The sequence below is a fragment of the Octopus bimaculoides genome, chromosome 19 (assembly GCF_001194135.2).
Source record: "Octopus bimaculoides isolate UCB-OBI-ISO-001 chromosome 19, ASM119413v2, whole genome shotgun sequence".
Lineage (NCBI taxonomy): Eukaryota > Metazoa > Mollusca > Cephalopoda > Octopoda > Octopodidae > Octopus > Octopus bimaculoides.
This window is the reverse complement of record NC_068999.1, coordinates 26185733-26205033: the sequence shown is the minus strand read 5'-3', so window position 1 is coordinate 26205033 and position 19301 is coordinate 26185733. Positions and strand designations below refer to the sequence as shown.

General features: G+C 36.3%; 1 protein-coding gene across 1 annotated transcript in view; it reads left to right on the top strand.

Moving 5' to 3' along the window:
• Positions 1–19301, top strand: part of LOC106883270 (trifunctional enzyme subunit alpha, mitochondrial) — an 83861-nt gene that overhangs the window by 37523 nt on the left and 27037 nt on the right. Inside the window, exons 5-9 of the mRNA XM_014934213.2 lie at positions 730–868; positions 6310–6429; positions 9001–9103; positions 11004–11073; positions 16900–16955. Of these exons, the coding sequence (XP_014789699.1) occupies positions 730–868; positions 6310–6429; positions 9001–9103; positions 11004–11073; positions 16900–16955 (488 nt within the window). The remainder of the gene's footprint in view (positions 1–729; positions 869–6309; positions 6430–9000; positions 9104–11003; positions 11074–16899; positions 16956–19301) is intronic.

The following is a 19301-nucleotide window of genomic DNA, read 5'->3' as shown; positions in this document are numbered from 1 at the left end:
GGAAAGCAGACGTTAAACAATGATGATGAGTTCCATTGCTTTTCAGTATGTTTACTCAATGGAATCATTCTTAGTTCTTCTTGTCGGATATGTTGCCTGTGAATTCTTGCACGTTGACAGAGTGAGTTATTCGTTTCGCCAATGTAATTTTCTTTACAGTTTGGACAGGTGATGCAGTATATGAGATTTTGTGTTTTGCAGTTCATATCTGCATTTATTTTAAAAATAGATCCGTTCTTGAATTTTATGTGGGAACCACTTTCTATGTATTTGTAGTTGTTGGTATTGTTACACGTTCCACATCTCCTATCACCACATTCTAGTAAAAGAATGTCCCACCTGAAACAGCCATCTGGTTTTGCCATTTTTAAAGGCCAAGAATCAACTTGTCATTGAAAGAACTGACCAGCTGTAAACACAGTTTTCTTTCTTCTTTCACTCTTCCTTCTTTCTTTCCTTCTCTTTCCCATTGACACTCCTTTCAGATACACAGGCGCACACACACACCAACACAAAAACACACACACTCTCTCTTTATGGTCTTTATGGTCTGTGTTCAAATTCTGCCAGGGTCGACTTTGCCTTTCATCCTTTCAGGGTTGATAAAATAAATCCCAGTTGACCACTTGGGTCGATGTCATCAGCTTACCCACCCTCCCCTGAAATTGCTGGCCTTGTTTCAAAATTTGAAATCAATATTGATTCAGTCTCTGTTTTGATCTCCCGCAGTATGTTGAAGGCATGTAAATCAGCTGAAGAAACTACCAGTCTCAGCAAATCAGGACAGGAAATACTGGAACGAATAGAAAATAGCAAGAAACCTGTGGTAGCTGCCATTATGGGAACGTGCTTAGGTGGAGGACTTGAAGTAAGAGATTAATATTTATTTGTGAAACTGTTTTTAATGATTATCATTGTCACCATTATTATTAACAGCACACACACTCTCTATCATAAGTATCATCATAACCAGCATGAGCATCAACATTTTTTGTGGTGACAGCAGACAATAACTTTATTTGTTTTCTCTGATTTTCCTAAATATATTAAGATTACTGTTTGTAAAACTGCATAAGCTACTATATACTTCAATCGTGCAACATTTCATCAACTACTCAACCTTTGTTACAGAATTCTGTTTCTGCAACCTAAATAGTAATTTAAAAAATCCTCTAACTCTAGCAACATTGATCAACACAATTGTCCAGCTGAAATATTTGCAAACAATATTAATATAATTGATCCAAAAGAATCCCGACAGATCATTGAAAATCATATTGTATAGATTATCATGTCAATTTTGTTTTGGTGTGAGCAAATGCATTGTTCTTCCTCTCAAAAATATCTGTTGCATCTCACTGGAGAAAATTTGATACTGCAAGGTATGAGAAATAGAAAAATAGAGTGAATGTAAACTCTGATGTAATGCTTTCTGGCATATAGAAATGTAGGTGAGTATGCTTATAGGATATGAGCCTGGGACACTTAAACCATTTGGAAGTCAAATATAATATATCTATTCTGTATTGCAACTTTATGTACAATGGTTATAAAAGAACTTCTACAACATATAATATAAGCATCATCATCATTTGAATGTCTTATTTTTCATGCTTGCATGGATCAGAGTTTTCTATAATCTTTAGATGTTGAATATTATGGAGGTGATGACAAGTGACTGAGACCTTTGGCAATTTGCTGTGCTTGAGTAGACATGTCAAGCCAAGTGAAATTGTAGTCATTGTCAGTGTCAGTGACACATAAATGGCACCCATGCTGGTAACACATAAAAGACACCCATACTGGTGACAGATAAAAGGCACCCACTACACTCTATGGCGTGGTTGGTGTTAGGAAAGGCATCCAGTTGTAGAAACCAAGCCAAGACAGACTGGAGACTGATACAGCTCTCCGAGTTACCAGTTCCAATCAAACTGTTTAACCCATGCCAGCATGGAAAGCACACTAAATGATGATGATGATGATTTCTGTCACCAACCCTCACCTGTTTCCAAGCAAGGTAATAATCTCCTAGTCTATTAAACAACAAACTGCCCGATATGGTTGCACAGAGAACTGGAAACAAACAATATTGTATGAAGAGCTTTTTGTTTACAAAGATTGTGCAATATGTTGAGTCATGTCAAAAAGCCCAGTCATACTTTCATGGTGAACTGCAAGTAAATGATGTTATTTGCCTGTACAATGACGACTTTTTGTTTATAATCATTGAAGGCGCATAAAGATGAGGGGCAATACTAGCTCAAGCAAATACACTTTCACACATACATGTGCATGGCCTAAACTCTTAAATATCATTGGAATCTATCCCCTTCAAATTACAAATTCCATAACCTGACCCTGTATTATGGACAGACTGTGACTTTTTGGCTTTGGTATGTAGTTGATATTACTGGAATAGCTCATTCAACTGTGGGAGGAGAATTTTTGCTTCACTCTTTGTTTCCACTAATGCCATCCATATAAGCATGCAGAGATATCAGTTTCCATTCCTCTCCAAGTAATGTCCTGTACCTCTTAATATCAGCCTTTTAATCAACACAAGTAAAAGCTGTTAGAGATCTCTCAAACAACATGCAATGTGAGCAATCTACAGAGTATGCCAGACAATTGAGAACAAAACGAAATGCATGGAAAAATCAATGCCACTAAACAGAAAGAAAGACATAGTTTCTTCAAACAATGGTTCACATGTCAATGTATCAAAGAAACAGAACAGTTAAGAAAACAACTCTCAACTCTAATAACAATCTCCAGTACAGCCATTGAAGTGACTACATGTCTGGATCAGGTGGCCTCTATCCATGCTGCCCATGACACCCAAGAGAGTAGTCTCAATGAGTCTTTCTTCCCATCAACATTGCTGTGATACAGCAGTTCAAGAGAACTAAAAAACTACATGTTATTGAAGAACTTAAGGTCAGGTCTTGCCAGACAGGGACTGCTCAATACTCATCAAGTAAAACATATAAATGACGTCCTCATGAATCATATCATCATCATCATCATTTAGCATCTGTTTTCCATGCTGGCATGGGTTGGACAGTTTGACTGGAACTGGCAAGCTGGAGAGCTGCACCAGGCTCCAGTCATCTGTTTTGGCTTGGTTTCTACAGCTGGATAACTTCCCTAATGCCAGCCACTCCACAAAGTGTACTGGGTGCTTTTTATATGTCACTGGCACAAGTCCCTTGAATGTGTCACCATGTCTAATAATAGACTCTTCTATGAGCTGCTCAAGAATGACTCTAATCAACCTGCTGAGATTGTTGTTGATGTCTTGGATCAGCTGGATGAGCTCAAATATCCTGGCAATGTCTAACTGCTGAGAATGTGTCTTTCTCTTTGCCGTGGAGAACAAATCATTGTCAGGGACCTCCAGCTCCTTCCCAGTCTTACACAGAGGACCCAGCAGTGCTCAGAAAGCTGGTGATCTCTGAATCACTTTGTTAGTAACTTGAGTAAGAATTTTGTGTTCTTTTGATTTACTGTCAGATGGTAATCGACCTTATTGAAAGATAGGTAATGGATGTATATGTCATATTTCGGGGATTTTGTCCCTTCATCAGTACCTATCTAACCCATTAATCATCCTCAAACGCATTGCTTAAATAGTCACCACACATAGTAGTGTAAAGTCATTGTTTGTTTACATCTGATACCTCGTACACAAAACGTAGCAAAAGTCAGTACTGGCTATAATTTCTATAGAATATCTGTAGAAATAACCTTAAAATAATGTAAAGCACACTGCTAATGCAGAAGAACATGGTATTCACTTATAAAAACATTTAATATACTTTATAGTATTTTATGGCTGCATAATGAAATACCATGTACCTACAAATCATTACTATTACATTAGTATTTGGGAGCTAGTTTTAGTATCTTGACATTGTTTTTTTTAGTACTTCATCTATACTGCTAGCTGAAATCTTTTTTAACCAATGCAGTCACATCTCTAAATAATAGGTCTATGATTGTGTGTGTGTGTGAAAATGTGGAAATGTTTTTATCAGTAACATCGTATCAATATTGTAATTTATTTAATGTATATTAGTTGTTGTACAAGTGTTCTTTCAACTTTGGATACAATCAGTTTTTCATTTTATGTGTTATGTGTGACTGTGTAGATAAGAAGTTTGCTGTCCAACAACATGATTTTGGGTTCAATCCCTCTGACATTTTGGGTAAGTCTTCTGCTATATCTGTGGGTCAACCAAACTCGTTTAAGTGAATTTGGTAGAGGAAACTGAAAGAAGCCCCAATGTGTGTGTGTGTATATATATATTGAGAGAGAGAGAGAGAGAGAGAACTGCAGGAGAAGTATTTGACCAAAAATAAACCATTCTGCTTGGCATTTGTTGACTTAGAGAAAGCTTTTGACAGAGTACCCCGCTGTGTGATATGGTGGGCTCTGAGGAAGTTAGGGGTAGAAAATAGACAGGACCCTTCCCCCATCAGGTAAATGCCATGTTCAATATGTAGAAAAGCTGTAGGCAGGAATTCCATATGGCGTTCCCAGTGTAAGCTATGGACACACAAAGTGCAGTGAAATGAGTAGCTTGTGAAAGTTGTACAAACCATATACAGAGGTGCTGTCAGTCGGGTGAGTGTTAACTATGAGTATAGTGATGAATTTAGGGTAGAAGTAGGCATTATTAAGGTTTGTTTCTCAATCCCCTCCCATTCATCATCCTCCTTCAAGCCATAACAGAGGAATTCAAGATTGGAAACTACTATATGCTGACAATCTTGCTCTCATAGCAGATTCTATATCAGAGCTAGAAAAGAAATTCCAGGTGTGGAAGCAAAACCTGGAATCAAAGGGCCTTAAGATTAACTTAGCAAAGACTAGGATTCTAGTAAGCAAGAAAATGGACAGGACCCTTCCCCCATCAGGTAAATGCCATGTTCAATATGTAGAAAAGCTGTAGGCAGGAATTCCATATGGCGTTCCCAGTGCAAGCTATGGACACACAAAGTGCAGTGAAATAATAGGAAGGTTATCGGAGAAGGCAGTGTTTGTATATGGAAGATGCACAGGAGCCATAAAAACTACAGATACTTGGGTAATTGATTTTCTTAAACACTTCAGAGGCTATTTAGAGGTAATGGATAGTTTCTGCTACCTAGGAGACCTAATTAGTTGTAGGGGAAGATACACGGAAAGTGTAATCACTAGAATAAAAATAGGATAAAGAAAATTCAGAGAGTTTTTACCTCTGTTGGTAACCAAAGGTCTCTTCTCCATGTGAACAGAAGATTGATGTATGTATACAAACAGCAATACAAGATAGTGAGACGTGAGCCCTGAATGGCTAGAAAGGAATGAAGCTAGTATGCTCCACTGGATGTGCAATGTCTGTGTACATGTGCAACAGAGTGCTAGTGTTTGAGGGAAACGTTGGGCATAAGAGAAATTAGAAGCAGTGTGCAAGAAAAAAGACTGTGATGATATAGTCATTTGATGCATATGAATGTAGACAGTTGCATACAGAAGTGCCAATCATTTAAAGTGGATGGAACTTGTGGAAGAGGGAGACCAAGGAAGACATGGGATGAAGTATTGAAGACCGATTTTAAGACATTGAAGCTTATGAAGGAGATGACAAAGGTCTGTGATATGTGGCACATTGCTGTACTCAAGAAGACCTGTCCACTACAGCAGAATTGATATCAGTGCTGGTGCCACATAAAATGCATTCATGCTGGTGCCACATCAAAAGCACCCAGTACACTCTATGGAATGGTTGGCATTAGGAAAGTCATCCATCTGTAGAAACCATTCCAGAACAGACAATGGAGCTTGATGCAGCCCCTGGCCTTACCAGCTCCGGTCAAACTCTGGCCATCCAGGTTTTCCATCTGGCCCAAGCAAGCATGGAATTGTGGATGTTAAATGATGATGATGATAAATGATCTGAGATTTACAATGACAATTATAAGGTTGGAATTTTGACTTCCATTGAATTGGTTTCTAGATTCTCTGATCTTTGGATGAATCTAATTTCATTGGTCTGATGCAACAGCTTCTAAACTGGAAGCTGAAGCAAAGTATACAATGAATTAGTCATTTCTTGAAATTATTGAAGTATGAATCAAGTGTTTGAACTAAATGAAAGCAATGCATTGTCTTTTTTGACTGTTTATTTCATCTTATCTAGCTGTATTCTTTCTGGCTATAGTAAGACAACAACTTGACAACAGCAATGAGACAAGTAATCAGTCCACTGTTTTGTGTGAAAAAAAGTTCTCTGTTTATGTGTAATTTTTGTATCCTTTTAGGTTGCTCTTGCTTGTCGTCATCGAATTGCAGTTAAAGATAAAAAAACTAGTCTGGCAGTTCCTGAAGTGATGCTTGGATTATTACCCGGAGGTGGTGGAACCCAGCGTTTACCTCGGCTGGTAGGTATAAAGTTTATATTGCTTATCAATTGGTAGACGATAGTGACAATAATACTAAAGGCCTTAGTTTTGGTTTCCTACATTTTGAGTTCAAGCTCTGTCAGGATTGATTCTCTCTGTGATTCTTTTAGTGTTGACCAGCAGAGAGGCCCGGCATTGCTCGGGATTAAAATGGCACAGTTTTTCATTGTTTTATTTGTTTTGGTAATGTGACTGTGGCCATGCTGGAGCACCGCCTTTAGTCACAGAAATCGACCCCAGGATTTATTCTTTGTAAGCCTAGTACTTATTTTAGTGGTTTGTTTTGCCGAACAGCTAAGTTACAGGGATGTAAACACAGTAGCATTGGTTGTCAAGCGATGGTGGGGGTACAAACATAGACACACATACATGTATATACATACATACACACACACACACACACACACACACACACACACACACACACACACACACACACACACACACACACACACACACACACACACACACACACACATATATATATACATATATCTGAACGAACCATGTCATGCTGTATTGAACTGACAAAAGGTAGGTTTCTTACCATTGTCAGCATTAATGCACCAACGTCCCATTCTGATGAAACTGTAGGAGAGTTTTATGATGCCCTAGCACAATTAGTGAGGAAAGTACCAATTTCTGACAAACTGGTCATATTGAGAGATTTCAATGCAAGAGTTGGAAAGGACTATGTTTCATGACCTGTTTTAGGTTGACATGGGATTGGAAAATGTAATAAAAACGGAGTAGCTCTTTCGACGTTTTGCACTGACAACAATCTGGAGTTTAAGCAGAAAAAAAAATATAAAACCACCTGGATGCACCCAAGATCTAAGCACTGGCATCTCATAGTTTATATTTTGATCAGAAAATGTGATATAACTCATTTGTATATTCAAGTTTTGTGGTGAATGTGCATGTTTTACGGTTTATGTTTTTTGCATATGTGTTTCTATTTGTATATACATCTATCCACGTATGTATGTGCATGTGCATATAGACTACGTTTTGTATATCCGCGTATGTATGTGTATGTGCGTATAGAGATGTGTATATGAACATAATGATGCGTGCATTTTTGCATATGTGTTTTTACTTGTATATATGTTTTCCACACATGTATATGCATGTGCGTATAAACTACGTTTTGTATATCCACGTATGTGTGCGTGCGTGTAGAAATGTATATATGAGCGTAGTGATGCGTGCATGGGTATATATGAGTGTGTATGTGTGTGTATGTGTAGACATGTACATATGTGTGTTTCGCGAAAGCGAAATTGTGATGGCACCTGTGCCCAGCATCGCCTTTCTGGCACTTGTACCCGCGGCATGTGTAAGGACTTTCGAGCGAGAGCGTTGCCAGTGCCCCTGGACTGGCTCTTGTGCGGGTGGCACATAAAATACACCATTTCAAGCGTGGCCGTTGCCAGTACCTCCTGACTGGCCTTCGTGCCGGTGGCACATAAAAGCACCCACTACACTCTCTGAGTGGTTGACGTTAGGAAGGACATCCAGCTGTAGAAACTCTGCCAAATCAGATTGGAGCCTGGTGTAGCCATCTGGTTGCACCAGTCCTCAGTCAAATCGTCCAACCCATGCTAGCATGGAAAGCGGACGTTAAACGATGATGATGATGATGAATCTCTATGTGTTTGTGTTTGTACTCCCACCATCGTTTGACAACCGATGTTGCTGTGTTTATGTCCCCATAACTTAGCCATTTGGCAAAACATTGATAAAATAAGTACTAGGCTTACAAGGAATAAATTCTGGTGTCGATTTCTTTGACTGAAGGCGGTGCTCAAGCATGGCCACAGTCACATTACCGAAAAACGTAAAACAATAAAAAACTATACCATTTTAATCCTGAGCTATGCCAGATATCTCTGCTAGTATATTATATACATATTGAAAGTATTAAACTGAAAGTATTACCTCACATTACAATAGACATGTTATTGTTTCACTTTTGACACGTAATACTGAAATACTGTAAGAGATAAGATATTGCTCCAGGCTTGCTTTAGGCAAGAATTGAAAATTTATTTGGCACATGACACTGCATAGACCCTAAGTAAGGCATGTGTAAAATTTGCATGAAATCGGTTGGGTAGTTCTGGAATTTTAGTGATGCCCACATACAGACACACACCACACACAGACAGACACACATTCTCAGTTTTATATCTATAGATAAAGTAAGTACTTGGAATATATTGGGATTTTAATCAAGAACACCTTCCCCTATATATTCTTCCAAATATTAATCTAAGACATTGTTATTTAGAAGTTCTGAAGTGAAGCTGTGAGGTTAATGACTACATGATTACAAGTTCAAACCCCTTTTTGAACACTCTTTCTGTTATTGTAAATGTTCACCAATGTATAGTTATGTAATGATTGCTATCTAAACTTTAGTTCTTGAAATGTTCAGAATTACTAAGAAGCAAATTTCTATTTCAAATCATGATTTTCATTGTAGACTGTGAAGGAATATTTTATGACAATTTTTAGTAATTTTTATTATTATTTTTTAATTTTCAGATTTCAGTTCCAAATGCTTTAGATATGATGCTCACAGGGAAAACTATTAGACCTGATAAAGCTAAAAAGATGGGTCTCGTTGATCAAGTTGTTGATGCCCTTGGTAAGTCAAGTATCAATAGTGTTTCACATCTTGAGGGTGCGTAATGAGTCTTGGGTGAGAAAGTAATGCATATGTCTAGTACAGAGTAGTAAACATTACTTTGTAAGGAAGGTGGCATTGAAAGTGGTGAAGTCAAATCTCAGTACACAGGATATCACAGAAGAGATGATAAAAGAATGAATTCATTGATGATCTGCTGTATCCCTGATCCATTAAATCTATGTCACCATAAAAATAAATGACCATCAACTTAGATAATGATGGCAATGATTATCTACAGTTTGTACTGATTTTGTTTCTAGTTGTGCACCACTGACATTAACCCCACCATCCCATCTAACATATCCAACAATCAAAGTATTGTATAATATTTTATTTCTCCATATTATTCACTTGATTTATTACTTGAGTGTATCTTGAAAACTATTGAAGCTAAGAAATCCAAACTTTTTAGTAGTAACATTACAAGCAAAAGATTCTCCTGAAACTTTTCTTTCTGAATAAACTATTTGGTTACATGCTTGATGAACTATGGTTCCTATAAAAAATGAAACCAGTTATATGTGAAATTAAATAGAAATATGGCATATTTACATAAATAGTTACATTGGAACTATTTCTTTCAGAAGCTAGTTGGTGTTGAATATATAAGTTAAAGCTATTGTCCTTGACACATAAATCACATAAATGTCCTTGTACATAAATCAAAGTGAAGTGTAATTGCTTGCATAGTGTTACTGAGAAGAAAAGCATGGAGCTTCTGAAGAGAATGATTGCTGTCATTATTTTAAAGATAACCTTTATCTTTATTAAACAGCTATACTATACTGTCACTATATTGTAGAGTACAGATATTGTCATTAAAGTGTATATTTATTATACGAATGTTCTAAGTTTACTTTATTTAATATTCCACTATCATTTTCTATTTTGAATAAGATTTTTCATGTAGTAGAATATTTTTACTGTATTTGTGTGTGTGTGTGCGCGCACAAACATGTTCTTCACTTATACATGTTTAAAATTTTGTTGTTGCGGAGATATTTATCTGAATAATTTTATATAGATAAGCAGCTTTGAATAATTTCTTTAATAAAGGCATTGTATGTCTGGCATATCATTTCTTTTATTGGTTATAAAGTTGTAGGGGGGAAATATAGTTTACTAAATTGAACAAGAGCTTAGCTGATATTTATTTTACCAACCCCCCAGAAAGTTGGAAAATAAATCAGGCACAGTGGGATTGTACAACAATATTTTTTTTTTCTCTAGTAGCTTATTATTTCTGCCAGTCTACAACTTTTGTAGATATTGTATAATTGAGACGGCCCTTTCAGCATCCTTTGGGCCTGAGAAGTCGCAAATTGTTTCTTGTTTATTTTCCAGTAAATAATGAGTTTGAGATAAGAATGTTAATATAATGCTTACCAACCACATGCTTCCAGGTTCAGTTCCACTGCATGGCACCTTGGGCAAATGTCTTCTGCTGTAGCCTCAGGCCGATCAAAGCCTTGTGAGTGGATTTGGTAGACAGAAACTGAAAGAAACCCATTTTGTATATATATATATATATATATATGCATGTATGTATGTATATATATGTTTGTGTGTCTGTGTTTGTCCCCCCAACATCACTTGACAACCGATGCTGGTGTGTTTACGTCCCCGTAGCTTAGCGGTTCGGCAAGAATGGCCGATAAAATAAGAACTAGGCTTACATTGAATGAGCCCTGGGGTCGATTTGCTTGACTAAAGGTTGTGCTCCAGCATGGCTGCAGTCAAATGAGTGAAACAAATAAAAGAATAAATATATTATCTAAAATATTAAACTATTCTTTTTTTTTTTCTTTTACTTGTTTCAGTCATTTAAATCCAGTAACATATTTTCCCTTTATTCTAGGTCCTGGATTACAAAGTGCTGAAGATGGGACATTAGCATACTTAGAGAAGATTGCTGTTGCTGCTGCTAGGTATTATTTAGGATTTCTGTTATTTCTAATATGAGTAAAACATTAAGAAAGCAACTATATGATATATACAGTACTACAGAAGTAGAAGAGTTTGACAAACACATTGCCAGTATAATGGAAAAAGAAGAAAAGATTGCAATAAATTTTATTCAGTAATTGATGTTTAAATTAGAATGTTATTAAATTCTTTATTATCTAATTCAGTGTTTCACTATTCCAAGTTCAAATCCATTGAGCTTTAATAACTAAACAAAAACAGTTGGATGATCAATATTACCTTGGAATCATGAAGATCCCCACTGAAAACTTCATGTTGTATGTAATCTTTGAAGGAAAAGGTGTCTTGTCAAAGTTCAGATATTTCTGGGGTTGACTTTTTTGTTTAATCTTGTATAGATTGTTAATGAAACAAATACACCAGTATCTCATTTTATATTTCTTCTGTACAAAATCTCATTTTAACCAGTAACATTTTAACCAGCAACACTCCCTTATTTCATCTGTAAAATGTATAATATATATGTTTATTTATGTACTTTTGTACAAGATATTTAATACTGTTATCAATAACCATTAATATCTGTAGCCATCCTCTCATTTCTAGAAAACAACAAAAATCCTTGTATATGGAGCTGTTCATTTCACAGTTCTAATAACAGGATGTTTTCTTTGTCACATGCATGTGCATATGTCCAAGAGGCAAACAGGGGTGATACTATGGCTTGTGCAGTGGCAGTTTATCGGCTGAGTGGGTGGGGTGGGGTGCACATGTCTTTTGTTTCACTTATGTACCATATGCTATATTAAGAGTATTTGAATGTGTTGATGATATATCATAGAGACTATGTAGAAGAATTTGAATTTATAATCATGACTTCCTTACTTCCCCAAGAAACAAGTTCTATGACAGTGAGTGAAACAACTTAATTTTTCACAGATATTCTCTTCATGAGAATGTTGTTATTAAGGTAAGAGTTCATCTATCACATGATATTCAAATATCTCAGCCAGAAATAAGATGTATATCAACAGCTTTAATTCACAATGGTGCTGAAGGAAAAGTAAGATCTATCAATGTGAAGTTAAAAATTCAACATTTTATTTTCCATGCTTTCCATGAATTAAAGTCAAGACCCACTAATGGTTATAGGAAAGCTTAATATTCAATTTTAACTACCCAAATCAATATAATATACCTTCCCATTGCTTGGCAGTTTCTGGAATTTCTTCCTTAAATTTGGAACTCCTGTTAAGGAACCATCTCGTTGCTACATTACAATGCAATAATAGATTGCACTCTTTTACTTGTTTCAGTCATTTTGACTGTGGCAATGCTGGAGCACTGCCTATTAGTCAAAGAAATCAACCCCTGGACTTATTCTTTGTAAGTCTGGTACTTATTCTATCAGTCTCTTTTGCCAAAGCACTAAGTTATGGAGACGTAAACACACAAAGATTAGTTGTCAAATGATGGTAGAGGGACAAACGCACAAATATATACATCCATCCATCCATCCATCCATCCATACATACATACATACATAGGCTTCTTTCAGTTTCCGTCTACCAAATCCACTCACAAGGTTTTGGTCAGCCCGAGGCTATAGTGGAAGACACTTGCCCAAAGTGCTATGCTGTGAAACTGAAACTAGAACCATGTGGCTGGGAAGCAAAGTTTCTTACCACACGGCCATGTTTTTTTTCTTTTGTAAACTTAATATCTTTTTTGTTAGGTATTACTTCCAGATATTCAGTCTGTTTTCATTTTCTGAAGCTAGTTCTACAGGGTTCAATATCTCTTGGTGCCAGCACTTCAAACATGAAGAAGACTTCCATTGGTATTACCCTTCGTTCTTCTGTATGTCTCATCTGTAACTGGTTAAGGTGTCTCTTATGTTCTGAACGTTGTCCTTTAATTAAATGCAACATGTTACCTAATGTTTTGATTACACAGCCATCCTCCTAACCTTCTTTACCATTTTGTAATTTTTAAAATGAACTTTATCTCCTGCTTCAAAATGTTTTGTAATATTTCTTGTATTTTCTTCAAATGTATTTTTGTCTTTATATGTATTTTTTCCTGGCAATAATTTACCAAAGATTGCTTTTATTTTACATGCAAACATTAACTCTGCTGGTGATTCCTGAATTAGTATTTGGATTTGACATTATTCTATATACTCTCAAAAATTTTGTTAGTGCCTCATCATTATCTAGTTCATTCCTAGCTTTTCTTAGAGCTCTTTTGAATGTGTCGACAAATTTTTCTGCCTGCCATTTGACCTCAGGTGATAGGGTGGGGTAAAGATGGGCTTTATGGCATGTATTTTGCAGAAATTTCTTAATTCATATCTCATGAATTGTGTCCCATTATCTGAAACTAATGTGTCTGGAACACCGCATCAAGCAAATAACTTGAATAGGAACTTTATTGTTGTCTTTGCTGTAGGTTTATTACATCTGCATACCCCTGGCCACTTTGTATAGCTGTCCACAACAATTAGATAGTATGCACTGTTCACTGGTCCGGTGTAGTCAATATGTATCTTGGACCATGAGTTCTAAGTCTTTGTGCATAGACCTAGTTTGTGCAAGAGTATTTGCAGAAACGTTTAAAAAAATTTTCTCTTTAACTCTTCAGATGAATTATTTTTAGAGAGACAACCATTTACGTTTTTACAATAGAGATTTATAGGGAGGTCCTGTAAATTGAATAATTCTACCCAATTGGTTCCAAACAGATTGGTTGCATTTTTAATGATGAAGACTTTTGTCTTGCATATTTTCCCTTAAAATGTGACATTAGTCCATATTTCGCCTATGAAATGTAATTTGTCGCTCCTCACACTACAAGCAGATTTCACTGTTTTTCTCAACATAGGTTTCCCTATTTTCTTCCATGCATCCATATTTATTATTGAAATATCTCTTCCAGTATCCAATTGAATATGTATTCCATTTATTTTTACATGTACGAATTTTCTTATTTGGGAGTCGATTTTTGTTTCTGCTGAGAGCACTCTAGGATTTTTAAGGTTTGACTTTCGTAATTTTGTTCTGCTGGGTGAACTATAGTGACCAATCCTTTTGTAACTGTAACATTTTTGATTATTAAATGGACAGTCTTTTCTGAAATATATGCCCCCACATCCATTACATGGATTAGGACATGGCGCTCTTTTTTAGTTGTACTTTTCCAGTCAGCATATCTGTATTTTTGAGGAATCCTAGTCTTGAATTTTTTCTACATCATGTTTCAGGTTTACTATCCTTTAGCATTCTTCTGCTATGGACTGTAAGGTTAAATCTTGGTTCGTTTGTTCCAATTTAGAAAGAATTCTTGCCTGAACTTCTGTATCTTCATTTGTTGTAAGGCCTTGTACAAAAATCAGACACTTGAACATCCCAGATGTAAGTTCTTATAGTTTAAAACTTTCACACATCCTGTTGACTGTTCCTGTCATCATCATCATCATCATCATCGTTTAACGTCCGCTTTCCATGCTAGCATGGGTTGGATGATTTGACTGAGGACTGGTGAACCAGATGGCTACACCAGGCTCCAATCTGATTTGGCAGAGTTTCTACAGCTGGATGCCCTTCCTAACGCCAACCACTCCGAGAGTGTAGTGGGTGCTTTTACATGCCACTGGCACGAAGGTCAGTCAGGCGGTACTGGCAACAGCCACGCTCAAAATGGTGTATTTTACGTGCCTCCTGCACAGGAGCCAGTCCAGCGGCACTGGCAACGATCTCGCTCGAATATCTTTACACATGCCACTGGCACAAGTGCCAGGAAGGTGACACTGGGCACAGGTGCCATCACGATTTCGCTTTCGTTTGCCCCAACATGTCTTCGCAAGCTGAGTTTCGTGTCCAATGAAGGAGACGACGTTGGCATGGGTGCCAGTCGTCGAATTTAGTTCGATTTCGATTTCACTTGCCTCAACAGGTCTTCGCAAGCGGAGTTTAGTGTCCAATGAAGGAAAGGTACGCCAGCCCACTTATGTTCCTGTGTATGTGATAAAATCATCATTCTCTTTTATTGTTATATTCTAACACTCCATTCAAGTGTTAAATAGAGAAGTTTTATCACTGAATATGTTAGACAGTAATTCTATTGTTTCTTTAAAACAAATTTCATTGGGATTTTTGGGCAATATGAAATTACAGTAACATTCATGCTCTAACGGAGCTAATTTTTGCAATAACAATCTCACTTTTTGTTCATCTGACCATGATTTGCAATCTTGCTTAAAAATCTCCTCATACCTTCTGTAATGCAATGCAAAATTTGTACCCTCCTCTGGGTTATAACTTAATTCATTAATCTAGTTCAAAATGCCGTCTGGTGAAAATGAACTTGCCTCATTTTTGGACTTCTTTGAATATAGCTCCAATAATTGTTGTTGTTGTAGTTGTTGCTGTAATAGTTGCTTCTGCAACTCCTGTTGCTGCTCTTCTTGTTACTTTTGCAACTATGCTATGGAAGCTAATATGTCTTCCATTATTTAACAAGTTGTATCATGAACAAATTGTTAAATAACCTACGTGAGCTTCAAAACCCTCATTGCCAGATGTTCTAATGCAGTTTATTATGTACAATAAAGAAAAGCAGACAACAGTAAAAAGAGTGTAACAAACTAAATAAATCTCTCTACAAACCAACAGTCAATATTCCTTATGGACTAACCAACTTCACTGTGAACTAACATGAACTTTGCTCAACTCTGAACTCTGAGCCCACTCAGATCATTACTATTTATACTTTACTCAGACCAGGTTATCTCTCACAAGTGGGGTGTTGTAACTCTCATCACAACAAGGACAAATGTTGAATGTTCGTAACTGCAAGTTACACAGCTCACTTTTCGAGAACCCCGCTGAACCATCCCCGGTAATGTTCTCTTGTGTGTAGCAGTAATTCCCCTTTTTATGGCTGCCGGCTTGTTCATCTCTCATCTCATGATTTCCATGTGGTTGCACGATATTACCTTTGAGAGTTCTGTCTACATATCAGGATACCAATTCAGCAACCCAATGCAACTATCACATGATGCAAATAATATTTTTTTTTAATAAATCCAGTACACTTATTATCTCATCATACCATACAAGTGTAAAGCTATATCATTATGTACCAATGTAAAAATTATGGAAAGAATAGTTAGGGGAGAAAGGTGTTGTTGCAGAATCATTAAGACCTGCCAACTTTAAAAATTATAATGACTTAATCTGAAACTGTTGCCATGCAAAAGTCAAGTAAGTGTTACATTACTTCTAAACTGACATGCAGGTGCAGTAAAATCATGGAACATATGAAATAAAAATGTTTGGATGATATGTCAAGGCATTATTCTCTACTCAACCAAGTGACTATCTAGCAGAAGGCATTAGATTTATTTAATCCGCTGAAACAAGATGCTGTAATCCACTGTTAATAAAACTGTAATCAATTGAAGAAGTCATTTGTTATCAGTGGCTGATGATAAACATCAGCCTATAAAAGAATTCTTGAGAAATTATATCAAGTATGCAATAAAGGTATTTAAGATGCTTAGGAAGTTAAATGTATATGTCTCATTGGGATTTAGAAAAATTGTGTCCAAATGTAATTAGGAAAAGCCATAGGATAGAAAATGAAACAGTTTCAATCAGTTATATCCTTCTACAAATGTTAACATATAAATGTGGGACATATTGATTTCATTAATCAAGGTATTGATGTATTGGCGGTATTCTGTGTTTATTCCCATAATCTCTTCTCTTATAAATATTGTCCTTGTTCTTAGTCTAAAGAAATAAATATTTAATTTTCATTATCAGAAATCTTGCAAATAATGGTGGTAAAAGGGCACCAAGAAAGAAAAATCTCACTGACAGTAAGTATATTTTTATTCAATATAACCAATGAAGTATTTTTTTTTTATATAACCTAATAGTTTATTCTATTTATTAACTTACATCAAACCTGTTGTTTTCTAAATGATAATTATATAAGCAATAACCTCAAAAGGCATGTCTGTTGGTTTGATTAGAATTCTTTGAATGAAAACTTCTTCCCCAGAGGCACATCCAGTGATGATGGTAGCTGTTATCACAGGTGATAATGTCTTCACAATCAACCTTGTCCCATTGCGTAATATAGAAGCATCTTGATTTCTTAGAAGCATTATTAGGATTCCTACCTTCAGAAAAAGTTTATGTGAAGTTCCAGGTAGCTCAAGAGAATTAAGGAACTGTTGGGTAATGGACAGCTTGATTTTCATCAAGGACTGAATCAACTTAATGACAGTTGGAATCTTATTCATTAATTCATGGTTAATCCTTGCTACTGTCTCATTTTTTGGAGTAAGAATTGCCCTTTCACACAACCATTTATGTAAATTATAATTAATACTTAAGTCTGGAAATACCCTGTTCTTCATTTCAGCTGGAGAATTCACCATGATAGCAATATGAGCCAAATTGATATCACCATTCCCATCAAATGGTACTTTCCCATTTCCTAATTGGAGGAGCCAGGTTGAAAAGTGTTCTGCACATGGTCCCCATGTTTTGCACATTGGTCCCCATGTAAGCTTGCATGTTAGTATTGAAGGGGAATTTCTGTACTTATTCCAAAGACATGAAAACTTAATGCATGCTTTTATTTCATCCAATCTTGTTCATCTCAGAATGACTGGTAATGTCTATCTGAAGTCTCCTGATAAAGCTAATGTAACTCCTCCCATAGATTTATTGTTACCTCTTATGTCCTGTAAGGTCTTATCAAGAGCTTCCATTGCACCTCTATATGACCCGGTGCATTCATCCTAAATGATCAGGTGGCATTTGTGCAACACTTCTGAATCTGAACCTTTGCTTATGTTACAAATTGGATTGTTATTTGTGACCAGGTGTAGTGGCAATTTAAAAGCAGAATGAGCTGTTTGTCCTCCTGGAAAAATGGTGGCAGCAATGCCAGACAATGTTACAGCAGCTGCAATTCTTTTTTGTTGCCTTACCTTGGAGAGAAGCAATGTTGTTACAAATGTTTTACCTGTATCACCAGGAGCATCAATGTGATGTCATAATTTCTCTCTCTTACTATGCCTCTTGAAGTTAAATCACTAATTTGATCGTTTGTTTTTGGCAATCCAGAGCCAATTCCTACTAATTTTTGCCTCCCATGGTCAAAACTTGATCCTCAATTTCAATCAGTGTTTGGTTAAAAATTATTTCAGAGAAATGAATATTGATATCTGGGTTTGCCTGTTGAACTGCATACTTTAAGTCCTCACATTGTTTCATCCAAAGCTGTAGGGGACTGCCAAGTTGACACATGGTCAATATAATTGCAAAATAGTTACAAAGTTTTCTTGGAGAATCTGATACTGATGCTTCAGTCAATGCTGCTCATTTTCTAAAAGAAATCATTATTGATAACATGCTTCCCTATCAGTTTCACACACGTGACCATTTACCCCCCTTCAATTTTGGAATGATTTGGGACCACGTGCTTCATGCAAAAGGAACTGTTAGTAGTAGCATTCTGCCTGACTTGGGTGGACACTGTAAACTCTTGCAAGTATTTCAGCCCCATTTTTCCTCTTGTGCCATTTATTGTTTCTCCAGGTGTAATACTTGGGTAATTGTGGGTAAAGGAGTTTTCTTGCTTCTTCATCTACTTGACACAACTTGAAAAAGGCAGTAAGGGTAGTTTCTTTTGGAGAAAGTGCTTGTTGCAAGGCTGTTTGTTTTGTAAAGTTAACCCTGTGGACATTCTCTAGATGGACACTCAGATGAATGATGGCTGAGTGTTTCTCATGAATGGGAAAATTGAAGATGCACCAAAGAACCTCATTGGTACTGATGTATCTTCCTCTGTCATACTGCACAACTTCATCAGTTTTATTTATCTGCTGACTACCATTCTGCATAAGAGTGTATGTTGCAGATCTAAACCTTGTTTATATATTTTCAAGCATATTTGATAGAGATAAGAGTTGCAGAATTCAACATTGACTCTGGCTACCTGTATTCGTCTTTGCTTCATTGTAGAATATTGATCATCTATATTTTATAATAAATATAATAATTACTATGAAGCATTGTGTAGAATATATTGTATAAAAGAAGGTGGGTAAGGCCAAAACAATGCGAAGTAAATGCAAAGTAAATCACAAGAAAACAAATATGTGAATTAATGTAGACTTTACCTTACATCTTTATATATATATATATAT